Source organism: Aphis gossypii, chromosome 2 (assembly GCF_020184175.1).
Source record: "Aphis gossypii isolate Hap1 chromosome 2, ASM2018417v2, whole genome shotgun sequence".
Classification (NCBI taxonomy): domain Eukaryota; kingdom Metazoa; phylum Arthropoda; class Insecta; order Hemiptera; family Aphididae; genus Aphis; species Aphis gossypii.
In genome coordinates, this window is record NC_065531.1 from 6,840,617 (window position 1) to 6,867,037 (window position 26,421).

Sequence of the window (26,421 nt, forward strand, 5' to 3'; positions counted from 1 at the left end):
GACTACCGACTACTTTATAGGTTAGAATGGGAAAAATAATTCGAAATAATACAATTTATATATTTTATAGAATAAGATTATACTTAATTTAATATATTACAATCTTTAAAACTATTTTTTTTTATATATATATACTCACACAAGGCAGTCAAAATATAATTTTAAAACGGTATTCTACATATTATATTTAACAACTTCATAAAATATTTTTCATATTTTGTTACAATAGCGACAGCAAAACAAAATACTCGTTCACATTCATTTTAATAAATCATCTAAAAACTTAACAATTTTCTAATTGATTAGGTTGATTTACTTAAAATGTATAGGATTAAATTAAATAATAATAAATCATATGTGTAAAGTATGAGATTTTTTTTCAAAATAGTGGTCTAAATAATACTTAACAATGTACATTAACAACAATTTAGTTAAATAGTTAAATAATAATAATAATAATAATAATAATTTAAAAAAAAAACAATAATAATTATGAACTATTTTTAAAATAGGTATAGTAACGTCAAGATAGAAGTAAAACGTTATTATAGTATTATAGATTAGTTATTTGACTCATAACAAAAGTAAAAGTTCACATGATAATCGCAATTTAATTTATACTAAATAATACCTATTAAACTAGAATAATTGCTCGGTATAACTTCGAAGATAGTATAGAAATGATAAAGTGATTATAATAATATTTGTAGCGAAATAACTAAAGTTTACAGTCGAGGAAGGTACAAAATTATATAATCACAATTAGGCTTTTGTTAAACAAAAATGAATTGAGCAAATGACCGCTGGGGCTCGTCAACACACGAACGCGGATTTGAGCCATTCGGCAAGATTTAGCTTGATATTACCATTGAGAAGTGGATCTTTCGACTCGAACAAATTGAATGCGATGCTCAGGTGTAGTATAGCAGAAACGAAATCGCCAAACCTTAACGTGCCGTCCTTTCGCATGTATCTCAATATGAGGATTGATAACACTTCGGTATTCACCTGGAAACCTACTTCCAGTAGCGCGTCCTTTAAACGTTCAGCTTTCAGAATGCCAGTCTTGTCTTTTGAATGATTCTTGAACACTGTCTGCCAATACTTGAGACTGCACATCAGGTCCTTAAAATCATTGAACTTTAGTCGACCGCTGCCTGTGCTCTGTAAAAAAATAAGGTACATTATTCATAACCGATTTTTTTGTAAAAAAAAATCACTTTATATTTTGTTGACCTAATAATATGATCCTTTTTAATAATACTAAACAATTATATTCACTATCTTTTCATATCGTATTGAAAAATATTTAAATAAAAACTGCAACACCAATTTAGTTATAATTTTTTTTTCTATGTCCTTCAACTGTATATTATATAATGATTTATAAATATAAAATTTATAATCATTATGTCTCTGTAATATTTTAAAATTATTTTACGATGTGATAAATACATAATAAAATGCATAAGACGAGTATCGACATATTAACAGTAAACAAATAATTATTATAACTATTATGTGTACTAAATACTAATTATTCATCAAAACATCAACTGTGGAGAAAACATATTTGTTTTAATTATATGAGAACACTTTATCAGTTTTCAAATTAAATTTTCCTACGTTATTACGTACATTTCACTATTTTTATTCCTTGTAAACATTACGTCAAAACTCTGTATACATATATTCTAGGTACAGGTTGTAAAGTTAAATATTTATTTAAGCGAATTAATAACGTAGGTTAGGTTAACAAACATTGCATGAACACGAAATAATATTAATTAAAAGTGAAAACTTACATCTAAGGTGATGACTACTTGCCGACAGACTTCCATGCTAGCACAACTCTTTATATAATCTGTAATAATGTATATCACAAATATTTAATATCGTTATCAATCATAGATAATAAACAAGAGCAATTATAATTTACCATTTGGCAAACAAGCGTCTAGGAGCTCTTGGAGTTCAAACGCATTCACTGTCCTGTGCTCGTCGGCTAATTGTAGGAACACTGATTCGTATTGGACAAATGTCTTACCATCCAGATTCACTGGTGCCTAAATAATTTAATTAAAATGGTTTTATTTCGCATATATGTACTGATTTTAAAAAAGATATGAATAATGCAATGTATTTACCTTCATTATTGCTGATTTCAATAGTGAAGGAACCGTGTCAAGTAACCTAATAAAATAAAACCCGATAATATTATATTATTAATGATATAATATTAAAATATTTGCAGTAGTTTCAAAAGGCTTACTTGAGTTTTAATGGTTTGCTAGAATACACTCTCAACGTAAACCCTGATTCTTGACCAGGTTCAAAAGTGGTAGGAATTATCAAATATCCACCTTGATCCAAAAAACATCGATGACTTACCTAAAAAAAAAAAAATATATAAAAATATGATTACAACTCAACCACTCGCAAATAGATTAATATTATTTTATTATCATACTTGTCTGCTGTTCGTGTACTGTGAGTTAACTAGCGATTTATTTTTTTTAAAGAAATCTTTGCCCGTCGAGTCCATACACGCTTTTGGTAATGAGTACGAAGTGAAACCGATCACTTTAGGTTCCATAATACTGTGTTGGTTCAATGAAATTACGACTTCTTCCATTTCGCTCAAAATTAAATGGAGTTGCGGATTAATGTGAAAAGTTTCTAAAAACAAAAAAAAATTAATTAGATCCTTACTCCTGCAAAAATAAGACGCGACTAAAATGAGTTAACACGTGACGTCATTACCTGGGTTATTTCGACATCCCCCAGCCGTCACACCTCTTTGCCAAGTCCCCTGATGAAGGCGCATTTGCCATGTTCTCTTGTGATGCAAAGACGGCTCGTCTCGACTAGTATCACTGTCCAAATGTACCATTTCAACGTGCGTAAATGTCTTTACGAATTCGTTATAATTCATCCTGAAATACATAAAAATCAAAATTAATGAACGGCAAATTTTAAAGTTGAATCATAATATATTTAATAATATATACTACCAAAATTCTCCTTCCATTAAATGAATGGCATTTATGCGTTCTTTTTCTTTGTGCGGAACATTGTCCCAATCGTCGGAATCCCTAGACCACGGACCGTTATATTCGGAGCCAGTACCGCCAGGCTGTCGCAATTTGAATAATTGTATTGGCTCGTTTTTGTACGTTTCCAACTACCGGTTAATCACAAAAGGAACAATAAAAATAACAATATTTCCGGTAAAAATGAATAGGTAGGTACATCAATCGACATACCCTTTCCACGGTGCACAGTCTGTAATTCATTCCGATCTGAATACCATTTGTTAGTTTTTCTGGTATGCTTTTATTAGCCTGCAAAATATATTTTACTATATTACATTATTATATTATACACATAAGTAAATGAATTAATTCAGTATAATAATGTACAAAGTTATAAAACCAGCTATAAGTATACGAAATTGGGGTCAAATATGTTTGTATAATTACATCATAAACTAATAGAGACATAAAGTACTAGAAGTCTTACCTAACTACTATAAAATAAAATCATAAAGATAACCATAATTGTTGACTTTGAAAATTTAAATTTTCAAGTACATTTGTATAATTTCAATAGTATATAATGATAATGAAAAGTAAATATAAAAGATTTATATAAGTAACTTAAACAAATTTAACAGTGCAAATATTTAGAAATAAAAAAGTAAATATCATTCGAGTTTGCGCTAAATATTTCGATGTAGGTTGTTGTATTCAATATACTTATTTATTTATATATAGCTTTGAATACCTCATTGATCTGGGTGAACATAATTCGTTATGCTATCGATTCAAGTTCGTGATGCGAACTCAATAGCAAAACTGGCTTTATAAATAATAATAATGTAATGCCTCTAAGTGTTATCGCCATAACATTGACGTATAATATTACAAATACTGTAGACTATAGTATATAAAATATTTTAAAAGTCCGTTTGAGTAGTAAGATTTATCCAACAAAATAAACCTTAAACGTGAAATTATAATAATGTAATATTTTTCATAACAAACCAACAATATAATACCGTTGTAGAAAAATACTGCGAAAAAAAGAATCAAAAATATTATGTTTACTTATTTTATACCTATATAAATAAAAAAAAAAAATCTTCTAGCGATAAATTTTCAACAACCTTCTTATAAAAAGTGATTTGTTGACACGTTTTCTTTTATTGTCTTGGACGTGATTGGAACTAAGATATCCTGAAAATCGATATACTAGATTCCTTTTAAGGAAATGTTCGAAGGTCATAATATTGAATAACATGACCACAGTATAAAGAGGCTTTGAACTCGCTAAAGAAGTTCACCAACTTCAGGGAGTATATCTTGTTATCCAAATACAACCAGCTATAATGTAAGTCTGTGAAATACTAATTACAAATAGTACATGACTATATGGAATTATGGAAACATGACGTATTGACGTGCTATGAATAAAATAGATGTCTATAATATTGGTATTTGGCAATTAGTATTGTATAATTGTGAATTACCTATCTGAAAACTATAATAATGTATTTATTGTAAAAATATATAAAGTATGTGTTCAACATTTTTGTTCATTTTGCATTTTCAAATGTAAATTACTGCACATTTTACTTGTACAGTGTGTAGTTATAATTCTAAACTACATAGCACATAGATATAATTGGTACAAAGAAAATGTATTTATTTATAATTACATTATTTTATTATACTATATTTTATTTTATTTTTCAAATTATTTTGCAATTAAAAATGATTTAGTGATATAGGTACACTGTGATAAATTGTTATTTATTTAAAATGATTTAAATACTTGCTAAGTTTTTAAAATTGTTTCTAAACATTAGGTATTCACTATTATGGTAATGTTAATTTACTTTTTATTTTTAACAATTGTTATCAAATTTATAATTATATTTTTTTATTAACATAAATGGTTGGAATTGGCGTTTGATTTCATTTTAAAGTGAAATTTGAGTTGTTGTTCATGGGTTTCACGAGTAAAAATATATAATAATAATAGTGGTAATAACAATCATAACATCCTAAGAAACGTGTAATTAAACAAACGAAACTAGCTTAGTGGTAATTAAATGAACACGGGTCGGAAAGAGAAACTCCTAGAATCTATGATACTAAATGTTAATTCGACTAAGAAGATTATTATCGCGAAGGAATACTGCCGCATCGCAGTGAATCACACGTGCTCAGGCTTCAGTGAGAATCAACATAATATTGTTTTAAATTGGTGCAGTTTGGGAAACTAATAGTATAATATTTTAATATTACTGTAATTTGTGAGACAAAAATTAAAACAATGTTAATATGTTGTGTGTGTTAGAATTCAGAACTATCATTTCGTAAGTATCGTTCAAATCAAAGTGATGTGTAGCGTAATTTTCAGTTTTGTAAAAATATAAATAATACACTTATAAGTAGCATGCTGTTGCTCTTTCTTTTATTAAATACATAATATATTAATATTATTTGGTTACTAATTTGCTTAAAAATGTTTTCTTAGAGCTTAAGTAATTGTCTATTATACACACTCGTTTATTAAATTATATTTGTTGCCATTTATAAAAAGTATCTCATATACGATTTGAAAATTTCGAAAGGCTTTCACTCGCAAATAAATTAGCTTTTTCCATGTTTTATAATTACTATTGTTTTTATTTTATTTTAATGAAATTATAAAATTAATAAGAGGAAAATAAAACATTTCAAACTTGGTTGCTATACACTACAGAAGACATGCATCACACGATAGGACACGAATATCTTCTATCTGAAAGCGTTTACTCTATATTTTATAATATACTTACAAGCCAATGTGTATTTATATAAAAGAATATTGTTCTGAAAGACCTTGACATAAAAATGATTTATAACATGATACATAATGCATACGCTGTTATCATTTAAAATACGTCCAGCTTTTTATTTTTTCGTCTACTAGATGTAATTATATATTATACCACTATATAGAGGTATGATAAGATAATGTGATCTATATTATATATAGATAGGTAATAGCTGTATAAGTTTAATACAAGGTGATTCACAATCATACTCACTACCTGTTTCTTTCATAGTAATATTTCATAAATTCTATAAATAACAATTTTAATAAATTCATTATTATAAGAAAGATGGGGATGGGGGTGAGCAGGCATGGTGAATCACATTATAAACATATTATTTTGTTATTGTAAGTATAAATTTATTTTTCGGAAACTTTTATTTTGTTTATTTTTTAAACGATTCAATAAATACCTGAGGTGAAACTGGTTGTACGGTGCATGTGACGATAGAAGTCATGTCCAACATTTTCCCAATCATTCTACCGCAAGTGGCTTGGTCTTGTCGGATATTAATGCTTTCTGTAATTCCACCAGTCAGATCAGCAAGTCCGTCCAAAAGAGTACCATACTTGAGAGCTTCGTACGAACCGTGTAATCTGAGTGAAAAATTCAATATGTTTTGAGATATCTAATTTATTATATAATATATAATTGTTCATATTTTTGTGCACAACATAAATATAATTTTTTTTTAACGGACGTTTATATTTTAGTAATACAGTGATGAAAATAACCTAACCTTTCCGGGAGGAAGTAATGCGAAAGCAGTCCCCTCCCGGTCGTCGGTTCTAACTGAAAAAAAAAAGTGATGAAAATAAGAATAGTACACTAATAGATTGAAATTGTTGATTGAAGAATGTTATTATATTGTTTATACTACTTTTATCGTGCCTGAAAATTGTTTTCTAATATCAAAACCATGTAAACAAAAATACTACATTAAAATACCAAACACTCCTTCGTCACACCACTCATAATCGAAAAATACACACTCTTAAAATAAAGAATTAATATAATATTAGAATATAATGAAAAGTTTTATTAAAGGGATTTAATGGATTAAAGAATGTACTGATGTAATTTATTTTATCACTTGACAGCAATAAAATATTTATGACTTTTTGTAGATTTAACTAATTCAGTTATTATATGTAATGTAAAATATAAAAATGATTACCTACTTTTAAAACTAAGAATTGAAACTATGATAATATTGATAATATTCTTGTAAAATATGTCTACTTTTTGTATTATAATAGTATACATAAACGAAAAATAAAACTACAAAATGTAAAATATAAAGTATTATGTATAATAATATTAATGTGTCGTATTTTAAAATACACTTTTACTAAATCAAAAGTAAAAATATAGGTAAGTATATCGTAAACCACGACGATTAGATTTAAAATATACTTTTAATTTTATCCTAAACCACTGTGGTTTGAATACTTTCACATTAATATCTCAAACGGGTCAATATCAAATAGCGCCGAAAGCAGTCGTCGGGTTACTAAAATAATAGGACGATATAATACACTAGCGCTGTATAATTTTATTGATGGTCAACGGAGAAGGATTCAAGTTCATTGGCAAAACGCGTTTTGTTGTCGTTCGTTTTCCATTTTGAATACGATTCGAAAGTGATCGATTAACGATAGGTACACAGGACAAGATAGTTTAAAATGCGTATTCGTTTAACGCACTACATACACCGTACGCGCATTGTGGGCTTTGTAAGTAAATGTTTGTATTACTTTCCAGTCTCGATCGGTATGCAATAGATTTTATATGGTTAAGATATTATATTTACTATTTACAGCCATGAAAAAATATTATGCAATAAGTAAAATTACTTTTCAATTTAAACGAAATGAAAATAATCGGTATAATTGTATTATTATTATTAAAATTGCACGATAGTGCAATTACTGTAGTTGGATGATAAAAAATTCCCTTACAATGGTCAAAAATTAATTCAAACAATACTGTTTTCGTTAAGTTATAAATTGATTACATAGAAGCTCATAAAATCATAATATTATTACAAATAGAATATAAATTATTCCACTATGTAAAATGACAAATAATGTATTTTTATTTCACTGTTTACGAAAATAAAAATGAATTGATTTTAAACAAGCTATTCAACAGTATGTCATTATGTATTGATCTATATTTTAAATTGGTACAAGAAATGATAATGCAACCCCCCAAAAATAGTAAAAAAATGAATTAATATTAGATATGACGTTAATATTAGTATTAATACTTGTCTTATACTCTTATTAATATCTACATTAGATTTAATTTAATTTTTATCTACATTTTTTACAAACCTTTACTTATAAATATCATTTCAACAATACAATTTAAATTCATTATAATTATTTTGACTATACTACATAAGTAAATTTGTAAATAATTTATTTACTCAAGTACCTATTTTCAGTATTATATTATAACACGGTCAATTTGTTCAAACAACAATCTATACTTCGTCCAATTACTTGCTGTTCGAAATATTTCATTATTAAATATTGACTACAATAAATTATTATTATTCAATCACAAAACTATATAAGATCATGTTTGAAATTAAATAAATATCAAAATCGTAGATCATCGATGTATTATTAATTTATTATTATGCAGATAGATCTATAAGGCTAAATAATTCGTTATACCGTTAACGGATCATGTTGGTACAACCTACATACAGTGTATACACGTTATAATAATATTAATATTATGTTAGATGTAAGCATTTCTGTGCGAAATCAACTTTTCCGTTTTCACGAATAATTTGCTTAGTTATTCGCTCAATTTCCGTAGGTTTTAATTCATAGCAATCTCCACAGAATTATAGGTACTGGGTTACATATTATGTATGTAGGTACTGTTAATTGTTCATATATATCGTATCAATGACCGTGTATAGTCTGTATAGACATGCCTCGGGCTCGTTATTATTATTTAATTTATATTTACGAAAACGTTATAATAATATTGTGTTGGACGAATAACTTGGCCGTTGCTGCGATCACGATATTATACGATACGATAGCATCGACGAAGCTTAATCTGCATCATACAAGAAGTCTTACGAGATAACTAAATTGGATACAAACAAATCTTTTGGGTACAACGACCCCGTCTAGAATCATCACATGTCTTTGGGCTCGATTTATGCGATCGGTAATCTTTATTCGTTATTTATCAGATTGTTTAGGATCATACAAGACCTCGTTCTTTTACGATGACGCATTGCAATACGTTTTGATTTCGGCGCCCTAAGTTGATCAAGGTAAAATAAGAAAAAAACGATATTACCAGTGAACATCTCACTACCTGTCACTTTCAAATAGGTATTGTGTTCAACTGTCAGTGGTTGTTTTATTGCAGTAATCGATGATTTTTTACGCATCGTACATTACAATATATTATATGTCATATACGCCTATAGTATTTATCAATGGTTCCCAACCTTTTTTACCACTTGAAATTTTATAATCAACAGACCTACTACTTTCTTTCTAAAAGTTTAATTAAGAGAGTTCAAAAAATTAGATATGAATAAATATTTTTAATCACTTTCAATGTCGTTTATTGTTCTGTGTCGTATACTCATTTATAAATTATATAACCGTTGGTACATCGTAATCTATTCATTAGTTTAGTTTTTCCTCGTGCGGGAAAGTATACCTATTTATAAATTTTACTGACTTAAAAAGTGTAAAATAAATAAATAGTCTAATAATCGTTTTTGTATTTTATCACTTCTGCGAGAGTATTCATTGTTCGGTACTCCGGTGTTTTGACTAATAATAGGTACATATTTATATTTTTTTCTCCGGTTGACTGGACGATGTCCAATGTCCAAAATAACGCAAAAATTATTGTATTCGATTAACCCATTACCAACGTTTAACGGTGAATAGCACACCTCCCACAGTCTATTAACATCATTGCAATATTTACAGTAATAAGTAAAAACGTTTCCATGCGGACACTAGATTTTTATTCATATCGAGTTCATTTTCGGCAAGTATTGACGGCGTGGGCCGAAAGGAAACAACCAAGGTCAACGGTCTAAGTCCAGTGACCACGCTGTTCATTATTCATTTTAGATTATATTACTATAATATGGAACTGCCGTGATAATTAATTAGTGATTCAATAAAAGACTAGCGACGAGCCGGTGACGGATACCGATATTTTGTTATAATAATATATTATTACGATACCAACATTAATTATTTTCTCAGCTTTTGTGAAACTTTGATTATGATCAACGACACCCAACTGCAATAGTTTTCATCAATTTCTCAGTAAGCGATCACATTGTGCGTTGCACTGGGACCGCATATCAAGCAACTGACAGGTTTCTAAAATGACCGCAGGTGATAAAATTGTGTATGAACTGGTATCAATCATAATGCAATGTATAGTCTGGGAATAATTTTATAGAGTGTGAGGGTATGAGAGGGAAGGTATCTGGTTGGAATTTAAATAACTCGAGTAGACAAGTTTGATGCTTGAGTTTCAGACACCGATCTCTGTACTGAGAAAGAAAAATGTATGCGTATAGTTTTGTATAGATGGATAAAAATATTATAATGTAGGTATGTATCTTTCCGAAATTATATTTAAATCTACACCAACCACCATACATGATTTAAATGTTTAATCCTTTTAGGTGCTTAACAAGACACGTATTATTCACAATTTAATATTCATAATAGAGTTTAAAAAGCTAACAAAAACTATTATAATGCAAAGTATTTCGTACAATTATTTTGATATGGATAAGTGATAACTATTATAACTTATAAGCTATAAGCATTTTCGTCTGGTCGGGCTGTGTGTACATTTTACAAAAGTCGTATTTCATATTTTTATTATCATTCTATTTTTAAATAAATGTAATTATTCAATAACAAAAAAAACCTAAGAAAATAAGCAGTCATTATTTTTTATTGATATCTTCGTGTAGGTAGTGTAAATCAATATTATTATTCTAAATCTTGAGTCTCATTATAAAATTTATAATAGGTACCTACGATTCAGCCATCAGAAATAATGTGTTAAATTGTTTGCATGTTGCCTTTATTACAAACGCTCCTGTATAGATAGGTACTAGGTAGGTAAATGATAAACTATCTGAGGCGTAGGAAGTTCAACGAGGCTGAAAAAAAACTATTGGACACGCATGTGTGTATGTTGCAAATAATATTATGTATTGTTAGTAAGATGACAAATTATATTATGAACAAATAATTTCCAGTTTTCAATTACCTACTATTAAACTATTTCCATTAGTAAAAATACAAATTGCTAAATTAATTTCTTTGGCAGACACACTTATCTACAAATTATTGTAATTAAGAAGTTTAAAATTAAATAAATTTATAGTAATCGAAAAGAAATCAATTGTGAAACGAATGAAATTAATCAATAATTATACGTTTTATTATTCAATTTATGTACATACGTCATGTTTAATTATTTGTTTTGCCATTTTCACATAATTCTTTGCATAATCTATTTATACTCAAATTACATTGGTACATTTTAATAAATTTTTCTTAACTCCATAAAATATAATAAAACACTGATTGATAATTCTTACGTTTGTTATAAAAATGTGAATATTTATTATTTAAGTACCTACTACATTATTATAGATCTATAATAGTTTTCAACACCATTTTAGGTATTTATAACAATGATAACCAAATGAAAAAGTTCTAAGAATAAGTACTTGACTTCCTACTTGTTACTTTGTTTTTTTAAATAAATCAGACATATATTTTAAATGTCTATAATAATAGATACTTTTAAAATGTTTTATTTATTTAGATGTTACCTATATAAATTGCAAACTATTTATCTACTACTTTTATTAGTTATTAATATTGTAATATACTTATTGTACACTTACAATTTTTCGAGGTCACATAATATTGTGTATGAAATCTTTATACAATGGTATTAAATACGCAATCAGCGAAACATATAAATTATAATTTTAATTTTTAAATCGAAATTTATTTGTTAACAACCACTATTTACGATAGATTTTGATAGCTACATAAAACCTATTTTTACTTATTAATATTTTGAAGGTTTTGGTGGGTATGGCGTATTATTTAGAATTTAGATTATAAGTAAAGTAAACAAATTGAATATGATTTTATTATTATTTACATAATCTACCCTCCCTTAGATGTTTACTTATTTCTAATAATATAGTTTTAATTTTATTACATTATGGATTTTTGTTCTCTAATCCACTATTATTAATTATTATTTTATTGATATTATATTATAATAATTAATATTTAATTTAATATAATTGTTGTTATAGTTCAATTATGTTTTACTTGACTAGGTATCAAAACATTAACTGGGTATATATTAAATAAATAAATTATAAATTAAAAGAAATAAAGACTATCAGAATAATTTGATAAGATCATTGATTAGAAACACTACGTATACATTTATTTTATAAGCAATTATTTTAATTGCTCGTGCTTACTTGGCGTATGCTTTTTCCAACAATCCCGGCCAAAACTGATCGGTATGCGTAGATTGCAAAAACGCCAGCCGGTTGTTAACAGTTGGAAGTCTGTCGTCGACCAATACTTCCATCCACTCACCACACCACCACAAACGAAACCGGAAAACGCCGCTATACTCTTTTTCACTGGAGAGCGACTGGTCGGCCGGTACTACGCGATAAAACAAACCTTTACAAAGGTACAACACGCCCAGACAAGATACAAGCCATTTATCACCTGCAACAAACATAATAAAATGTCCTATTATTGATTGACTATATAATTTTAAATAAGTTATTATAAAATAATCATCACATTAAAATTTTCGATACAGTATTACGAAATAATATAGTATGTATGTTTTTTATTTGTAAAAAAATCATATTAAACTATTTACACACACTATGAATTTAATTGTATGGAATGTAATGAATATTATTACTTATTACTGAATTGATAAAACATTATATGATATATATTTTTTAATCTCCTGTGAATTGTTATATATATAATATTACGGGAACCGTTCCACAAGATTTAACAAAAAATACAATACACCTATTACGTACATAGTATATTACATACCTATATTTTATTATTGATACATTTTTTTCAAACGATTCGAAACAGACAAGTGTTTGTACTGGGCACCTATATTTTAAAGTGTATCCACTGTATTCAAGTATTATCCAGGCAAGATAATTTATTGTTTGTAAAAATAATCCAATTTAAACGGTGTTCTTTTTCAAATATAAAGAACAAGGTTTTTATTTTACGCCGTTGCTTTATACAATTATATTGATATAGGTTAACCATAGTATTACTCTTATTTTTGTTTTATGTTTAGTCAAACACCATTGAAATCCAAATGTTCCATAGATATACCTGAATAGTTTTGTATTGTGTAAATAACATAAGAAAATTAAAATATTACATCAGATAAGGGCATCCTTAAGGGAAGTAAGAGGGGACATGTCCCCTCTGGCTTTTTCATGATTATTATACATAAAATATTATAATTTTTATTAAATACACATATATTGCATTATATAATATTATAAATTGGTCTAGTTATTTACGTTTGTATGAATAAAATAAAAATCTAAATAATAAAATATATCAAACCTGTTAACAAATGGTAGTAAAAAATACCATGTCCCCCCTAAATTTTCAAAAATGAACGCTCTTGGATAATATGTAATTGTTCTCGTTGTTTATATATATACTAAGATTTGTTGGTTATGAAATTTTGCCAATTCTAAATCTAAAAATATATACGTTAGTAGGTACTTTAGAATAACAGCGTACTTATAATAACGTATGGTAATTGCGTTGAACGGATCCAAAAGACTGTGTAGCGAAAATAATGCGCAATCTGTAACCGAGTAAGTAACTGTAGATGGGTATATAGTATATACCAAGTACCAACCCACTGTAACGGGGTTGGTTAACCAGCTAAAAATATATATAGACATGCACACATGGAAAAATCTGTTGATAAATCTTTCATCAATCCGAGAATATCACTTTAATATAATAATCTGGCTAATTAGTTCCAGTCTCATAAACTCATGAACACATAAGCGTATAACTCTGGAGACACACCGTGATACACTTGACATCTTTTTTTAACTGACGTTTAAATTATCACATTTATATTTCATTGTTTTTAAAAAAATATATTGTAGGTCTAAACAAATAAACTACACGAGTAGGTACCTATCTTTCAGTCCTTTATAATCATCAATTTCGATGATCGCCTCGAGCTATTGAAAACATATAATGTGAATCAAATATTCAATATCGTCAACAAATTATGGAAAATATTGTTGAATACCTACTTTTTACTGATAAATTCTATACAAATGAACTCGTTTAGGTTTTTTTTGTGATACTGTCAATAGGAACCGACTAAACCACACATAATAGAACTGTACAAAATCCGTCCAACCATGTTGAATTATTATAATCACGAAAACCAAGTATTGTTTACTTTTTTCCTCCCACAAGGTCGTGTACACGGATCTTCATCCCGTGTAACATTATTTCGTGGTCACAATCGTATACATATTATATTTATTTTATGTTTTACAAGCGCATGAAAATATATTGTTCCCGCCAAATGCAGATACGCTTGATCGATATACACGTGTACGTTAATATAATTTTATTCAGTTCCGTTGTGTTGAAATACTCATCAGCTATAGATAATTTGATATGTCAGAGGATCGGCACACTGGTCGGTGGGAAACGAGGAACGGGCTATTATACTAACCATTTGGTTAGGACATTGTTCCGTATAATAGCGATCTATTCTAATTAAATGATAAATTATGGAATTATAGTTTTCCAACCAGAAATTTCAAAATAACACAATCAATTTAAACTATTTAACCATGGTTAAAAATAATATAACAGTTATTCATGATGAAATAATAATTATTCAAAGTATAAATAATCGACATGTTTAGATGTAATTATCTTAGAATAAAGTAATGCAGTCAATGCTGATTTAAATGTATATTAAATCTAGTAGTGAATACTGAATATTATGTAAAAACGCAAATCATTAAATATTTTCTTAGTATTAGATCTAAAATAACACATCTAGTGGGTACTGGGTAGGTCATTTAATATCATACTGGTATACTTTATAGTTTATACCTAGTATATTATAACCTTCTTAATAATTATTATATATTTTGTAATCAGTTTCTTCATAATATGTCTTTTATGTAATTGTACCGTCTATACACGTTTAAAACCGAAAGTTTATTAATAAAACAGTCATATTAAAGTAAATTAAGTTACACTTTTTATTGGTGTAAAGTTATACTTTAAGTATAAGAATTCAAACATTTAAAATATGAAATATTATTTAAATAAAATATCTTATAAGCATTTTGTATTCGAATTTCTATTGCATATGTACATACTATAATATACAATATATAAAATCATTGTCAAGGTTTATAAATAAAAATGAATAGTGACTCCATCGCTGATTCAGTACCTTGTTTGTTATTAATCTTGAAAACTACTGCTATTACGTTTAACACCAAACTTAGTATTATAAACCAAAATAATTAATAACCTTGAAAATTATACAAATTGTTTATATATTTTTATGACATTTTGACAATTTAACTATTTAGACCATGATTATTAAAATCCAAATTTTAGTTTAATTTTTTTTTTTTAAATATTTTTATATATTCAGTAAGATCACACTATAAGTAGCATATTTTTGCCTTTCTTTTTGTAAACATTATAATAAAACAGTTATTGACAACTACTACCCATACAAGGCTGTGACCGTCACGACGCTCGTACTTTAAAGCCTATACATTTTTAGTGATCTATTGGTATGTTTTATAGAAAATTGATAAAACCAGTCCGTACATGGTAAAGGTTTGGTTGGATTAAAAACAAAACTAAAAAATGATTTACTCTGAATATGTATAAATGACCAATAAATGCCTACATAGGTTAACAGGTTAACATCATAATATTAATTATTCCCCAATCAATAGTTATACTGCAGTTTGGTAAAGCCGGTAAAGGTAATCTCAATTAATAAGTTTCATCAATGCTATTTAATGTGTCACAAAACTATAGTGACATTTATACATGTATATAATAATATAATACTGATGAACAAATCAAAGTACAGTACAAATTTAAAATATAGAAGTGAAGTTTTCGATATTTTCATTTATCATATCATACACTAATCATTCATTGATATTATTAAAAGAAATTTAATAATTTAGTTTAGAACGTATTAATTTATTATTGTGTAATAATTCGAATAAAAAAGAAATCAACCATTTTAATTTTATAAGGTCTTACATTAGGTAACAAACTTTTATTAAGCTAGAAATTTAACTAATTTTTCAGATTCCCAAAATATTAAATAAGTTCATAAAAAAATATATTTATAATTAATTTTAATTTTATTCAGTATTCAAAAGAGCTGTAATTTTATTATTATTTCATATAGTTTTAAAGCAACTAGAGCATAAATTATTCAGTATATATTTTTCTATAACAAGTCAGCCGTTTCATTAAAATATTGTAAATTATAATATACCTAGGTAACTAATTTATTTTACCATAAAAATATAATATATTTTGAGTTATGTAATCATGCATTTAAAAATATCTAACTTTATATAATAATAATTGATATGTATGTAAATAATTATAAAATAACATCTTTAAAAAGCATTTTATTGCCTATCAATCATTAAACTATTCACGATTTTCGAAATAAAATACATTTTTCTAATATACCTAAATAATATGTATATTTTTTTTGTACCTATAGTAAAAAATAAAACTGTTTTAAAAATCACTGTAATTATGTCAAGTTTAGTGAACCATTAAATATCAGAAGAAAAAATAAATCGTAAAGACATGATTTTAATTTTTGTTTGTTACCTATAAACCGATGTAATGTAATTGAAATGGTTTAATTTGTAGTGCGAAATTGACATACTTTACGTACTTGCAAAAATAATTAAAATTAAGGCTAACAAAATTGTCATTCGCAATGACAATTGAAAATTCTTCAATAGTAACGTTTTCTACGAGTATAAATGATAATGATGAACGGATTAATGATGTTATTTAAAATAGGTAAATAAAAGCGTTTAATAGAATAATATATAAATTGGAAAAAAATAAATGTACCTACCTATATCGACAATTTTCTCGCACACTATAAGTATCAGAAATTAGGCATGGGCACTCTCTCTGATTTATTTTGCCCTTCTATTACAGACACAGGTAAAAATCATAGAAGTGAAAGTCAAAAAGCATGAGTTTTCAAAATATATAGTAGCTATATAGAACTGCGCAAAAATAGAGAATTTAAACGAAAAATAATAGTAATTAGAACGAATAAACACTTTATTTTTCAATTTAATTTTAACCAATTAATACGAAATGAAAAATAAAGATATTTAACTACAAATCATCTATTGAAAAATAACACTTACCCATTTTTCCTGGACTGATATCAAATTGAGACGTAGAATCACTGACAAAAACCGGTCTATTACAGATCTCCTAAAACAAAAAAGTTTAATATCATAATTTATTTATTGTATAGTTCTAATTAATTTAAAGTCAATACTGTTAATGCAACATTTATTTAGAAATATTTATTAAATTTAATGTTATTATAATAACCTAATCCAAGTATAAGCTATAAATGATTTTTTTTTTTTATATATTAATAAATAAAAAATATGAAAAAATATTTTATCTACATACTTAGAATTTAAATGTGAAGTAAATATATTGTATGATTTTTTTTGTACACAAATTAATTAAATAACTAAAACAAAACTGTGTTCCAATCAAAATATAAACAAAACATTTCGTATAAATTATAGGTTTCATGTATTGAAAAATAACTTCGTCGCTTATTATTTATTACACTATTTAAAGCATTAAGTAAATAAACCAAAACACAAAAGCTATTCTACAATTATTAACGTTTTTAATTTTTATTGACCACGAAATCGCGGAAAGTAAAATTAAAAAAATAATGTTGTCTAATAAGATAATAAAATCAATAGGTTTGATTTACAATATAAAACACAACAAAAAACTGTAGACGAATAACGAGTTTATATTTTTATACTTAAAAATCTATAAAAAATAGTGTATTTGTTTCTATTCATTTAAATATATTTAAAAAAATAATATGTGGGTTTATCTTACGTATAAATTGTACAACCTTATTTTAATAGTTATATTATGTATTAGCCATAACAATAAAACAGATTTACTTGTATGCTTTTTAATTTGAAGATATGTTGAATTCTTATATTATATTTTTAATGGTTAGTTATTTTTATTTTTTATATTAACATATTTTAATAATATTTTTTAATTTACATTATAATATTGTACTTGTTTTCCGATTTAACATTCCAATATTCCTGTAAAATATCTGACTTTTCATTAAAATCGTTTCTAATAATTCAAAATGGACAATCGTAGCGATTCAGATGCAGTTTCATATTATTTGATCCTCATTTATAACGGTATATAAATGTATGTATGTATATAATATAATATATATATAATACAAGTGTATCAAGTAGGTATAAATTGTAAATGTACTATGAATATAGTACCTACATGAATGGAATTTGGAAAACAGTAAGAAATAAAATAATAACATAAAAAAATATGTATGCTACATCGTTCAATAGACGTTTTCGGCCGAGGGATATTATCTCCTGTTCATAATATTATTCACAGCCAGTCAGTTTCACTGGGCGCAACTTACACACACACGCGCGCACATAACCTACTTACAATGGTCAGTGGTTCTTCATCATACGCGTATAAAAAGCAAAAGAAACACGTATTTATATTCACTTACATCGTACACGTACATATTATCATAATAATTATTAAATTTTCATTCTAATGAATCGTTGTAATTTATTTTTATTTTTCAATTTATAAACGTTCATTGATTATCAATGACCAATGACGAGCAAAATGAATAAAATTAGGCATTCAGACGATAGACATCGTGGTGCGTTAGAAAATGTGTCCTACTAGGTGGACGTTTTAGTAGTTATTGTGTGCTGAAAACGAACACTGCAGAGATATCGTTCTTACAGACTCGACTGTCCGAAACTAAAAAATAATTACGCTCTATGATATAATACACGTACATACGATGTATTATAGTACTTAGAAGAAAAATAAATGGTAATTGGCCATTCGTATTTATTTGTTTCAGTGACATTTTTTAACAATGCGACAGCGCATAATTAAGGAGCCGGAACATGACGAAACATTAATGCAAAAATAATTTGTCTGCCTATACGCGTGGGAGTTAAATATTAGTGCGATTTAAAAACATCATTAAATATTGGTAATTTATCACTGGATTAAACAGTGATCATAGTTATTTTTTTTTTTTATTTGAGTCATACAATTTTACTGTAGTTAAAATGAATTCGTTTTATTTAACAGTATTTTTTTATTATTATAAAAACCATAACATTTAAATGAGATTTTTAGTTGAATTATTCGAGTGAAAAATAACATATACTACACAGTATTATGAACCATATGTCAAATAAATTTGCCCAGTACAGTTGGTTCACTTTTTACAAACAATTATAGATTAATAATAAACCATTTCAATTACAACGCAATGTGGTTGTTATTATTATTGATTTTTAATGCCTAAATGAAAAAAAAAATGTTATTGAATCCAATATGCGAAGAACATACACATTTTAAGTTTTTTATACATAGTAGTTTAAATCTCGAACATGACCATCATTAAACTGTCAAACCGATGTATGTATATATATATATATATATGTGTGTGTGTGTGTGTGTGTGTGTGTGTATGTAGTTCGATTAATATATGATTAATTACAATAAGTCACAACAGTATTTAACTAGTCGGAACATATTTAGTTTGGTTAATTTATTGTAAACGGTTTAGGAGAGGTTATTAGTCGCATTGTAAACGGACGGGAATATTTTTCATACAGTGGAGTATATGAAAATATATTAGTCATACATTTGAGAATGCGGCGGCGCAACTTGCATACGTATACTTCGATGCTTGTACACAGTTACCAAGCTATTTTATTGAGCATGTGCCGCTGTGCATCGATGTGCACCGTATTATAATGACGCCAACATGTATTATAGGTAACCAAGTAATAGTAATTAACATTGAATACAAGTCCGATAGTAAAACAATAAATACGATTTTCAATTCTTGCGGCGAACAATGGTTACATGTAGTCACGATGAGTGTATTGAACACCTCTCGCTGAGAGAGATAATAATGTTCGCGACTTGTTGGGTGCGAACTTTAGGAGTGGCCTTATCGACAAGTCCAATATACAAACCGGACCCAGCTGTTGACATATTCGACATGAGATGCGTAGAGCATGTTATTATATTATATATATAACAGTATATACGTTACATAATACATTACATATAATTAAGTTAATATGTGAAATAAATTCACATCCTATCCTCTTCATAATATTCATTTTACGAACCAGCTGACGCATCACTTGCTACGTTAAAATTGCAAATTCTCAAGTCATCCCATTCACGTAAAGTCGAAAACGATTTTTGGGCAAACCGGTCTCATATAACAATGATTACCTGACTATAAGAACACGATTGCACGTGGTCGATACAGTAAACGTGATAATAATTATAGAAATAAAATAAATGACAAACGCCATTTGCATTCAACAGATCCTTACTAGAATATATTCTATCAGTTAAATTTAAAAATAATAATGTCCATATAGTTGACTATTTTAAAAAATCGCAAAAAAAAAAATAAAACATATTATGTACAATAATACTATGTTATACAAAATAAATTACAATAGAAATACTATTTTCATGTTTAAAATTAGTTTTAGCATAATTTAAAATATCTAATCATCTAGTCAAAATAACACTTGTATTTTCTAAGTAAATATTTTAATATTTTCAATACATTTTCAACATTTTCCAGAGTATCCATTAAAACACTAGATTTACTTTTTAATGTATATATTATACACAATATATAGTATTTATAGATAAACGTCGCATGCTGTAAGTTGTATAACTACCTACACAAAATACAGAATCACGTCATTCACGTGTCTTTATACACTGTTATAATCTGTTAAATAACACAGGCGTTCATTATAATACCTTATTTATCCGATTTTACGTAATTAAATTTTTTAAAGGTCGTTGTATCGTTGACTTGTACCTACAACTTTACAGCACTGTGTGGGTGCTCAATCATCCTACTAGTTATATTAATTATACTTATATAATCGCCCACCATCATATGTCTACCTTATCGATTAATATGGCTTAGTTAAAAACTTCTCTTATAGCGCAGCTTCGAAATATTATTATTAACTTGTTACTGACCTTCGGTCTTTTCCACACGAATTGGAATGGAGGCTTTTGGTGGTAAAACACTGACGACTGGGTGGCCGGGAAATCTGGATCCTCCCATAATTCCCCACGTTTTTGACACATTCTGTGGATCCTGTCGTAATCGCCCATCATGAAAAGTTCTGTAAAACAAAAACATTATTTTATATGATTATCATAATAATATTTAGGTATGAGGTTAAAAATATATCAAAGTTAGTCTTTATCAGTCTATATATATTATACATGCACAATGCATACATGTGTCCACTGCCACAGTCTAGACATCTTATTTATTATTAAAGTATTCTAAAACTAAACTATACAAATTAACTAGTATCAAATTTCTAAACACTAAATAATATTATTAATTCATGAGAGAAAAATTAAAGTTGGAAAAAACATATTAGCTAATATAATTTAATAAAACCCCGAACATTTAAAAATAATAATATAATAAGACATAGTTTACCGTTCACTGAATACAACAGAATTAATTGTACTATATAATTTTATTTCAACGTAAAATTCTACTGTAAACAAATTAATTTTGATATTATCATAGAAATGAACTTACAATAATTGTTTATCATAAATAATTAAATAGGTAAAACATCGTTTTATACTATTTTGTACACAAATATAATTAAAATTAATTTAATGAACTAGAGGGTCAAACCCTCTAACGTCTATGTTGATCAATGTATTTTTATTTAGCATATAAAATTAGGTTACAGGCAGGATTTCCGGATTCAAGGCCCATAACATATTATATTCAGGTGAGTTTTAGGAATGCGGTTCATTGGACTGTCTCAATATACCTATTTGATCCCCAGCCAGCCCCCGGAAGGCATCTTAAGTAAAAGTCAATTTTTGCAGGGAAAGTAGTTAATTGATCGGCTTCATTTTTCTCCGCTGACTGCTATATAATAACGCATATAATATGGTCTGTCATTTTTTTTATTTCGGTTTCATGTGCAACCAGCACGTTGTTCTATAGCTTGACATCATCGACCGGAGTTTAAGGTCAACGTATCGTCCTCCTCCCACGACCCGAACGACTATAAACATGGTCATCATTTATAGTAGGTACCTAATTATTTTCCTCTCTGATATTAGATTATTTTTTTCTGCAAACAATCATTTGGCACCAAATATAAAATTATAATAAGTATATTCTAATATTAAAAGTATTGATATCGAATTTAATTTTTTAATTCAAACGTTATATGTTTTAAAATATGTAGGTTATGTAAGTACTGAGAGTATAAAACTAGGAAGTGGCTGATGAATTTATTGTAGTAAAGTATCCGAACCAAATTTTCATAGCCTTCGCTTAAATATTAGATCTTTATGAATAAATTTATATAATAAAAAGACAATATTGGAAAATATAAAACTCTAATTGTGATCTATATGGGTAATATATTATATAATATATTATATTTTACATGTATTTTACGTCAATGACCATAGCAGTCATTTTATTATTTTGAATTAAAAATCATTAAAATATAAAATATTTTATTTTTAATCAAATATGAAAATATTTTTCCGACAGGTATTACGATGTACTAAAAACAAGTTCAAATGCACTTATGTAAGTTAAATAAAGAATACAAAATGTATATAAATGATATAGTTTAGATGAATGTCATGTACCTACTCATGTAATTGTAACATTGCAAATAAATAATTTCGTGTGAATTTAGAGCAGATGATATTAAATATATTCATCTTGTAAATCGTGTCTTTATAAATCTGATAAATATTTTACATACTTACATTTGTTATTTGTTGTTTTAAAAGAGATTTTATAGATATTTTATGTAGGTACAACCCATGACGTTTTTATTTTTGTAATTTATTTTAATATGTATGAATGTTTAATTTTCTATTTTTTTATTAACGAACAGCAAGGCATTTATTTAGGCGTATCACTAACACATTATACGCTAGTACATTTTTAATATTTTTACAATGATTGTTATATATATAAATATAACTGTAAAAAAAAGGTAACTTCACAATCTCACACTATATTATCGTATAAAACATATAGGTACGCTGCATGTGAGTTTATAAAGAATTTCACGGTTAATAATGATAATAATAATATAATACGAACTATACCAGAAATACAAAGGTTCAATGTCCCATACTCATAGCATTATATTTTGGATAGGTGTTAGCATGATGTCACCTGTTAACAGTCATTTCACGTTTGTGCGCGTCCGTGGAACACCGCGAATACTCGTATAATGTGTACCTACACTACAATAATGTTGGGGCCAAATACGTGAGAGGAATACACCAATAGTCGGAATTCTTAAGCTGAAATGTGGTATTTTGGTCATAAATACAATAAATGCATTAGGTATTTGTTAATGATATAATGAAGCTTAAAATCTATTCAGTAGGTACTGAATATTTAAATCGTTTATTGCTCACACTGCCAATTTTCAAAACTTGCAATGAATCACCAAATTGATAAAAATTTAAATTTTTAACAATGAAATAATAAAAATACCACTAATAATTATCTCATTTATAATATTTTAGGGTGGAAATATGTTTTCATTTCAATATAAAATTATTAATATTATGAAGTATAAAACTTAAAAAATTTAAACTTAAAAGTCAGATTAATTTATATTATCTAAAATATATTTTGCGGATACTTAAATAATACCGAAAACAATAAAATAATTTTTCGGAAAATTATCTTTTGAAAGTATAAGTATAAATATTTTTTGTTTTGATTGAAAATTCGTTAAGTTCTTAGGTATTATGAATATTTATAAACGCTTTAACCAATAAATTGGACAGTCATAATTATTACGACTTTACTATTATATTATAATAATATTATGTTGAATTGCAATGTAATTATACAAATAGGTATTAACATAGGAATAGAATGTGTGGTATTATTAAAATACTAGCAAATAATAAAATTATACTAAACTATGAATACTTAGTATTTTTTCATATTTTTATATCATCAATTTTCTTTCAATTATTTTGAATAATGTAGTTTAAAGACTCTTGTAATCAACCTAACCTTGTCATATTAAGACAATTGAAATTTATTTATTGTAAGTAACCACTGATTAAGTCAAAAATCAAAATAGTACATTTTAAAGTTAGTTATTAATAAATGTATAACTTATAATTTTTATTATGAAAAAATTCACAAAATAATGACACAGTCTTAAATAGACCTTAATCTTTAACAAGCTCTTTTTGAAAAAAACTATATAAAATACTACCTTTCTTAAATTACACTATAGTAATATGATTACAAATTATCCTTAGAATGATTACGTGTTTCCGAGTTGGTTTGCAATTATAATACAGATTTAAAAAAGAGAATTAGTATTAAAATAATTTTTATATAATATATATTAATTTTAATAAGAGATAAGATGCAAATTTATATCTTATATAGTATACAATTACATTATAATTCAACAGGTAAATATAATAATAGTTCTTACTATGAGCATATGCAAATATATTTAGTAGTTAGTATCTATCTATATTATAGAATATAGATTCTATAAGGTTTCGAGATACTTAACCAGGTTAAGTCCTATCCTATTTGTATCTACAGTGACTCCTGTAGTTTATTATAATCATGTTGCATGTGCATATAGTATTAATCTTATCTTATAAATATAAGTATCTAACTAGACTACTATAGTAATTTAAATTGAAACGTATAAAATGCGTAGTTATTTTTATATGTAAAACTAATATTTATTAAAACCGTACAAGCAGTTTCATACTTTTAGACATATTTTATTAAAAAAAAAAAAAAAAAGAAAACGAATTTGATAATTAACAGTTTTTTTTTTCTTTAAACTATTAATCTATTAATCGAATCATATTAATTTGAAAAGAATATCAAATGGTTAAATGGTTTTTGTACTAAATAAACAATTTTTTGGTGATAATTATTTCAAAATATTATGCTTGTAAAAATTAATTTAGAGATGGTTGAGTCCTAAAACGTATTTCTAAATAATTACAAACATTACATTTTACATTATTTGTATAATTGTATATATTATTTGTCTATTTGTATATTTGTTTTATATTATTAGGTATATTGTTTATATTTTCAGAAATAATGAATACGTTTTTCTTTTATTTTATAAATAAAAAATAAGGTCAGCGGAAGAAACAATAAATTAAAAAAAAACTAAACAAAATAATAATTCTATCACTCATAACAAATGTGGGAAATCATACGAAACCACGATAATACACACGTAAACGATACGGTATGGATGGATGATATTCTGTACCTAGTTTTTCATCCAGATGAAAACTATTAAGTGGATCGCATATTGCATCCCGGGCATTCAGATTCACAAATTATTGGTCCCATGTATCTGGTCTAGCCTATTTTCTTATTTATTTTTGTGAGCCTCATATATAATTACAAATAAATATTACAATATCACATAGTTATAAATGCAAGCCAAATGTGTGAACACTGAACAACATTCCGAAGTATTTTACATCATATTTCTATATTATTAATACTTAATAACATGTTTCACATCTCGTTGTAAGTATGAAATGAACAATTAGCATAAACATTTTGAGTAAACTTTCTTACAGTTTAGAATTTTAGATTTTCCCTATGATATTTGTTCGTGTATTTTATTTTAAATAACTCCTAACATTATCAATGTACAAAATGCTAGCTGTAGACCTGTAGTACTGAACTACTGTGTACAATCCATATTGATTAATAATAATGCAATTAAATCAAATTTTGTATGGAAACTCACGTTGTCAATTTCCAGAACTGTAATACAATACACCACACTAAATTCGAATAACATTCGCCAACTTTAAATAATACTTATCACGAGTTTATAATTAGTAATTGACACTAAACTTAAAAGAAAAACACGACCAGAACAGATAACCGACACACAACCGCGACGCAGGACGAACACCTGTTAACTGACTCGTCTGACTCTACGGCCTACA

At 26.7% G+C, this 26,421-nt stretch overlaps 1 protein-coding gene across 1 annotated transcript; it reads right to left on the reverse strand.

The window, feature by feature from the left end:
• Positions 1 to 54: 54 nt before the first annotated feature.
• Positions 55 to 26,421, reverse strand: LOC114125792 (calpain-C). The gene is made up of 14 exons (XM_027989566.2): positions 26,217 to 26,421; positions 21,406 to 21,554; positions 17,457 to 17,526; positions 12,432 to 12,690; positions 6,300 to 6,483; positions 3,267 to 3,344; positions 3,015 to 3,184; positions 2,764 to 2,936; positions 2,471 to 2,679; positions 2,273 to 2,391; positions 2,148 to 2,193; positions 1,940 to 2,066; positions 1,806 to 1,864; positions 55 to 1,164 (listed from the first exon to the last, which is right to left on the reverse strand). Exons 2-14 carry the CDS (start codon positions 21,544 to 21,546, stop codon positions 814 to 816), a joined length of 1,986 nt encoding a protein of 661 aa, XP_027845367.1. The 5' UTR covers positions 21,547 to 21,554; positions 26,217 to 26,421; the 3' UTR covers positions 55 to 813.

Excerpts from the sequence above, each read along its gene's own strand:
- LOC114125792 (XM_027989566.2), bottom strand. The coding sequence starts at position 21,546 with ATGATGGGCGATTACGACAGGATCCACAGAATGTGTCAAAAACGTGGG. Across the intron at positions 2,680-2,763 it reads GGGATGTCGAAATAACCCAG|AAACTTTTCACATTAATCCG; the intron begins GTAATGACGTCA and ends TTTTGTTTTTAG. Across the intron at positions 2,392-2,470 it reads AGTACACGAACAGCAGACAA|GTAAGTCATCGATGTTTTTT; the intron begins GTATGATAATAA and ends TTTTTTTTTTAG.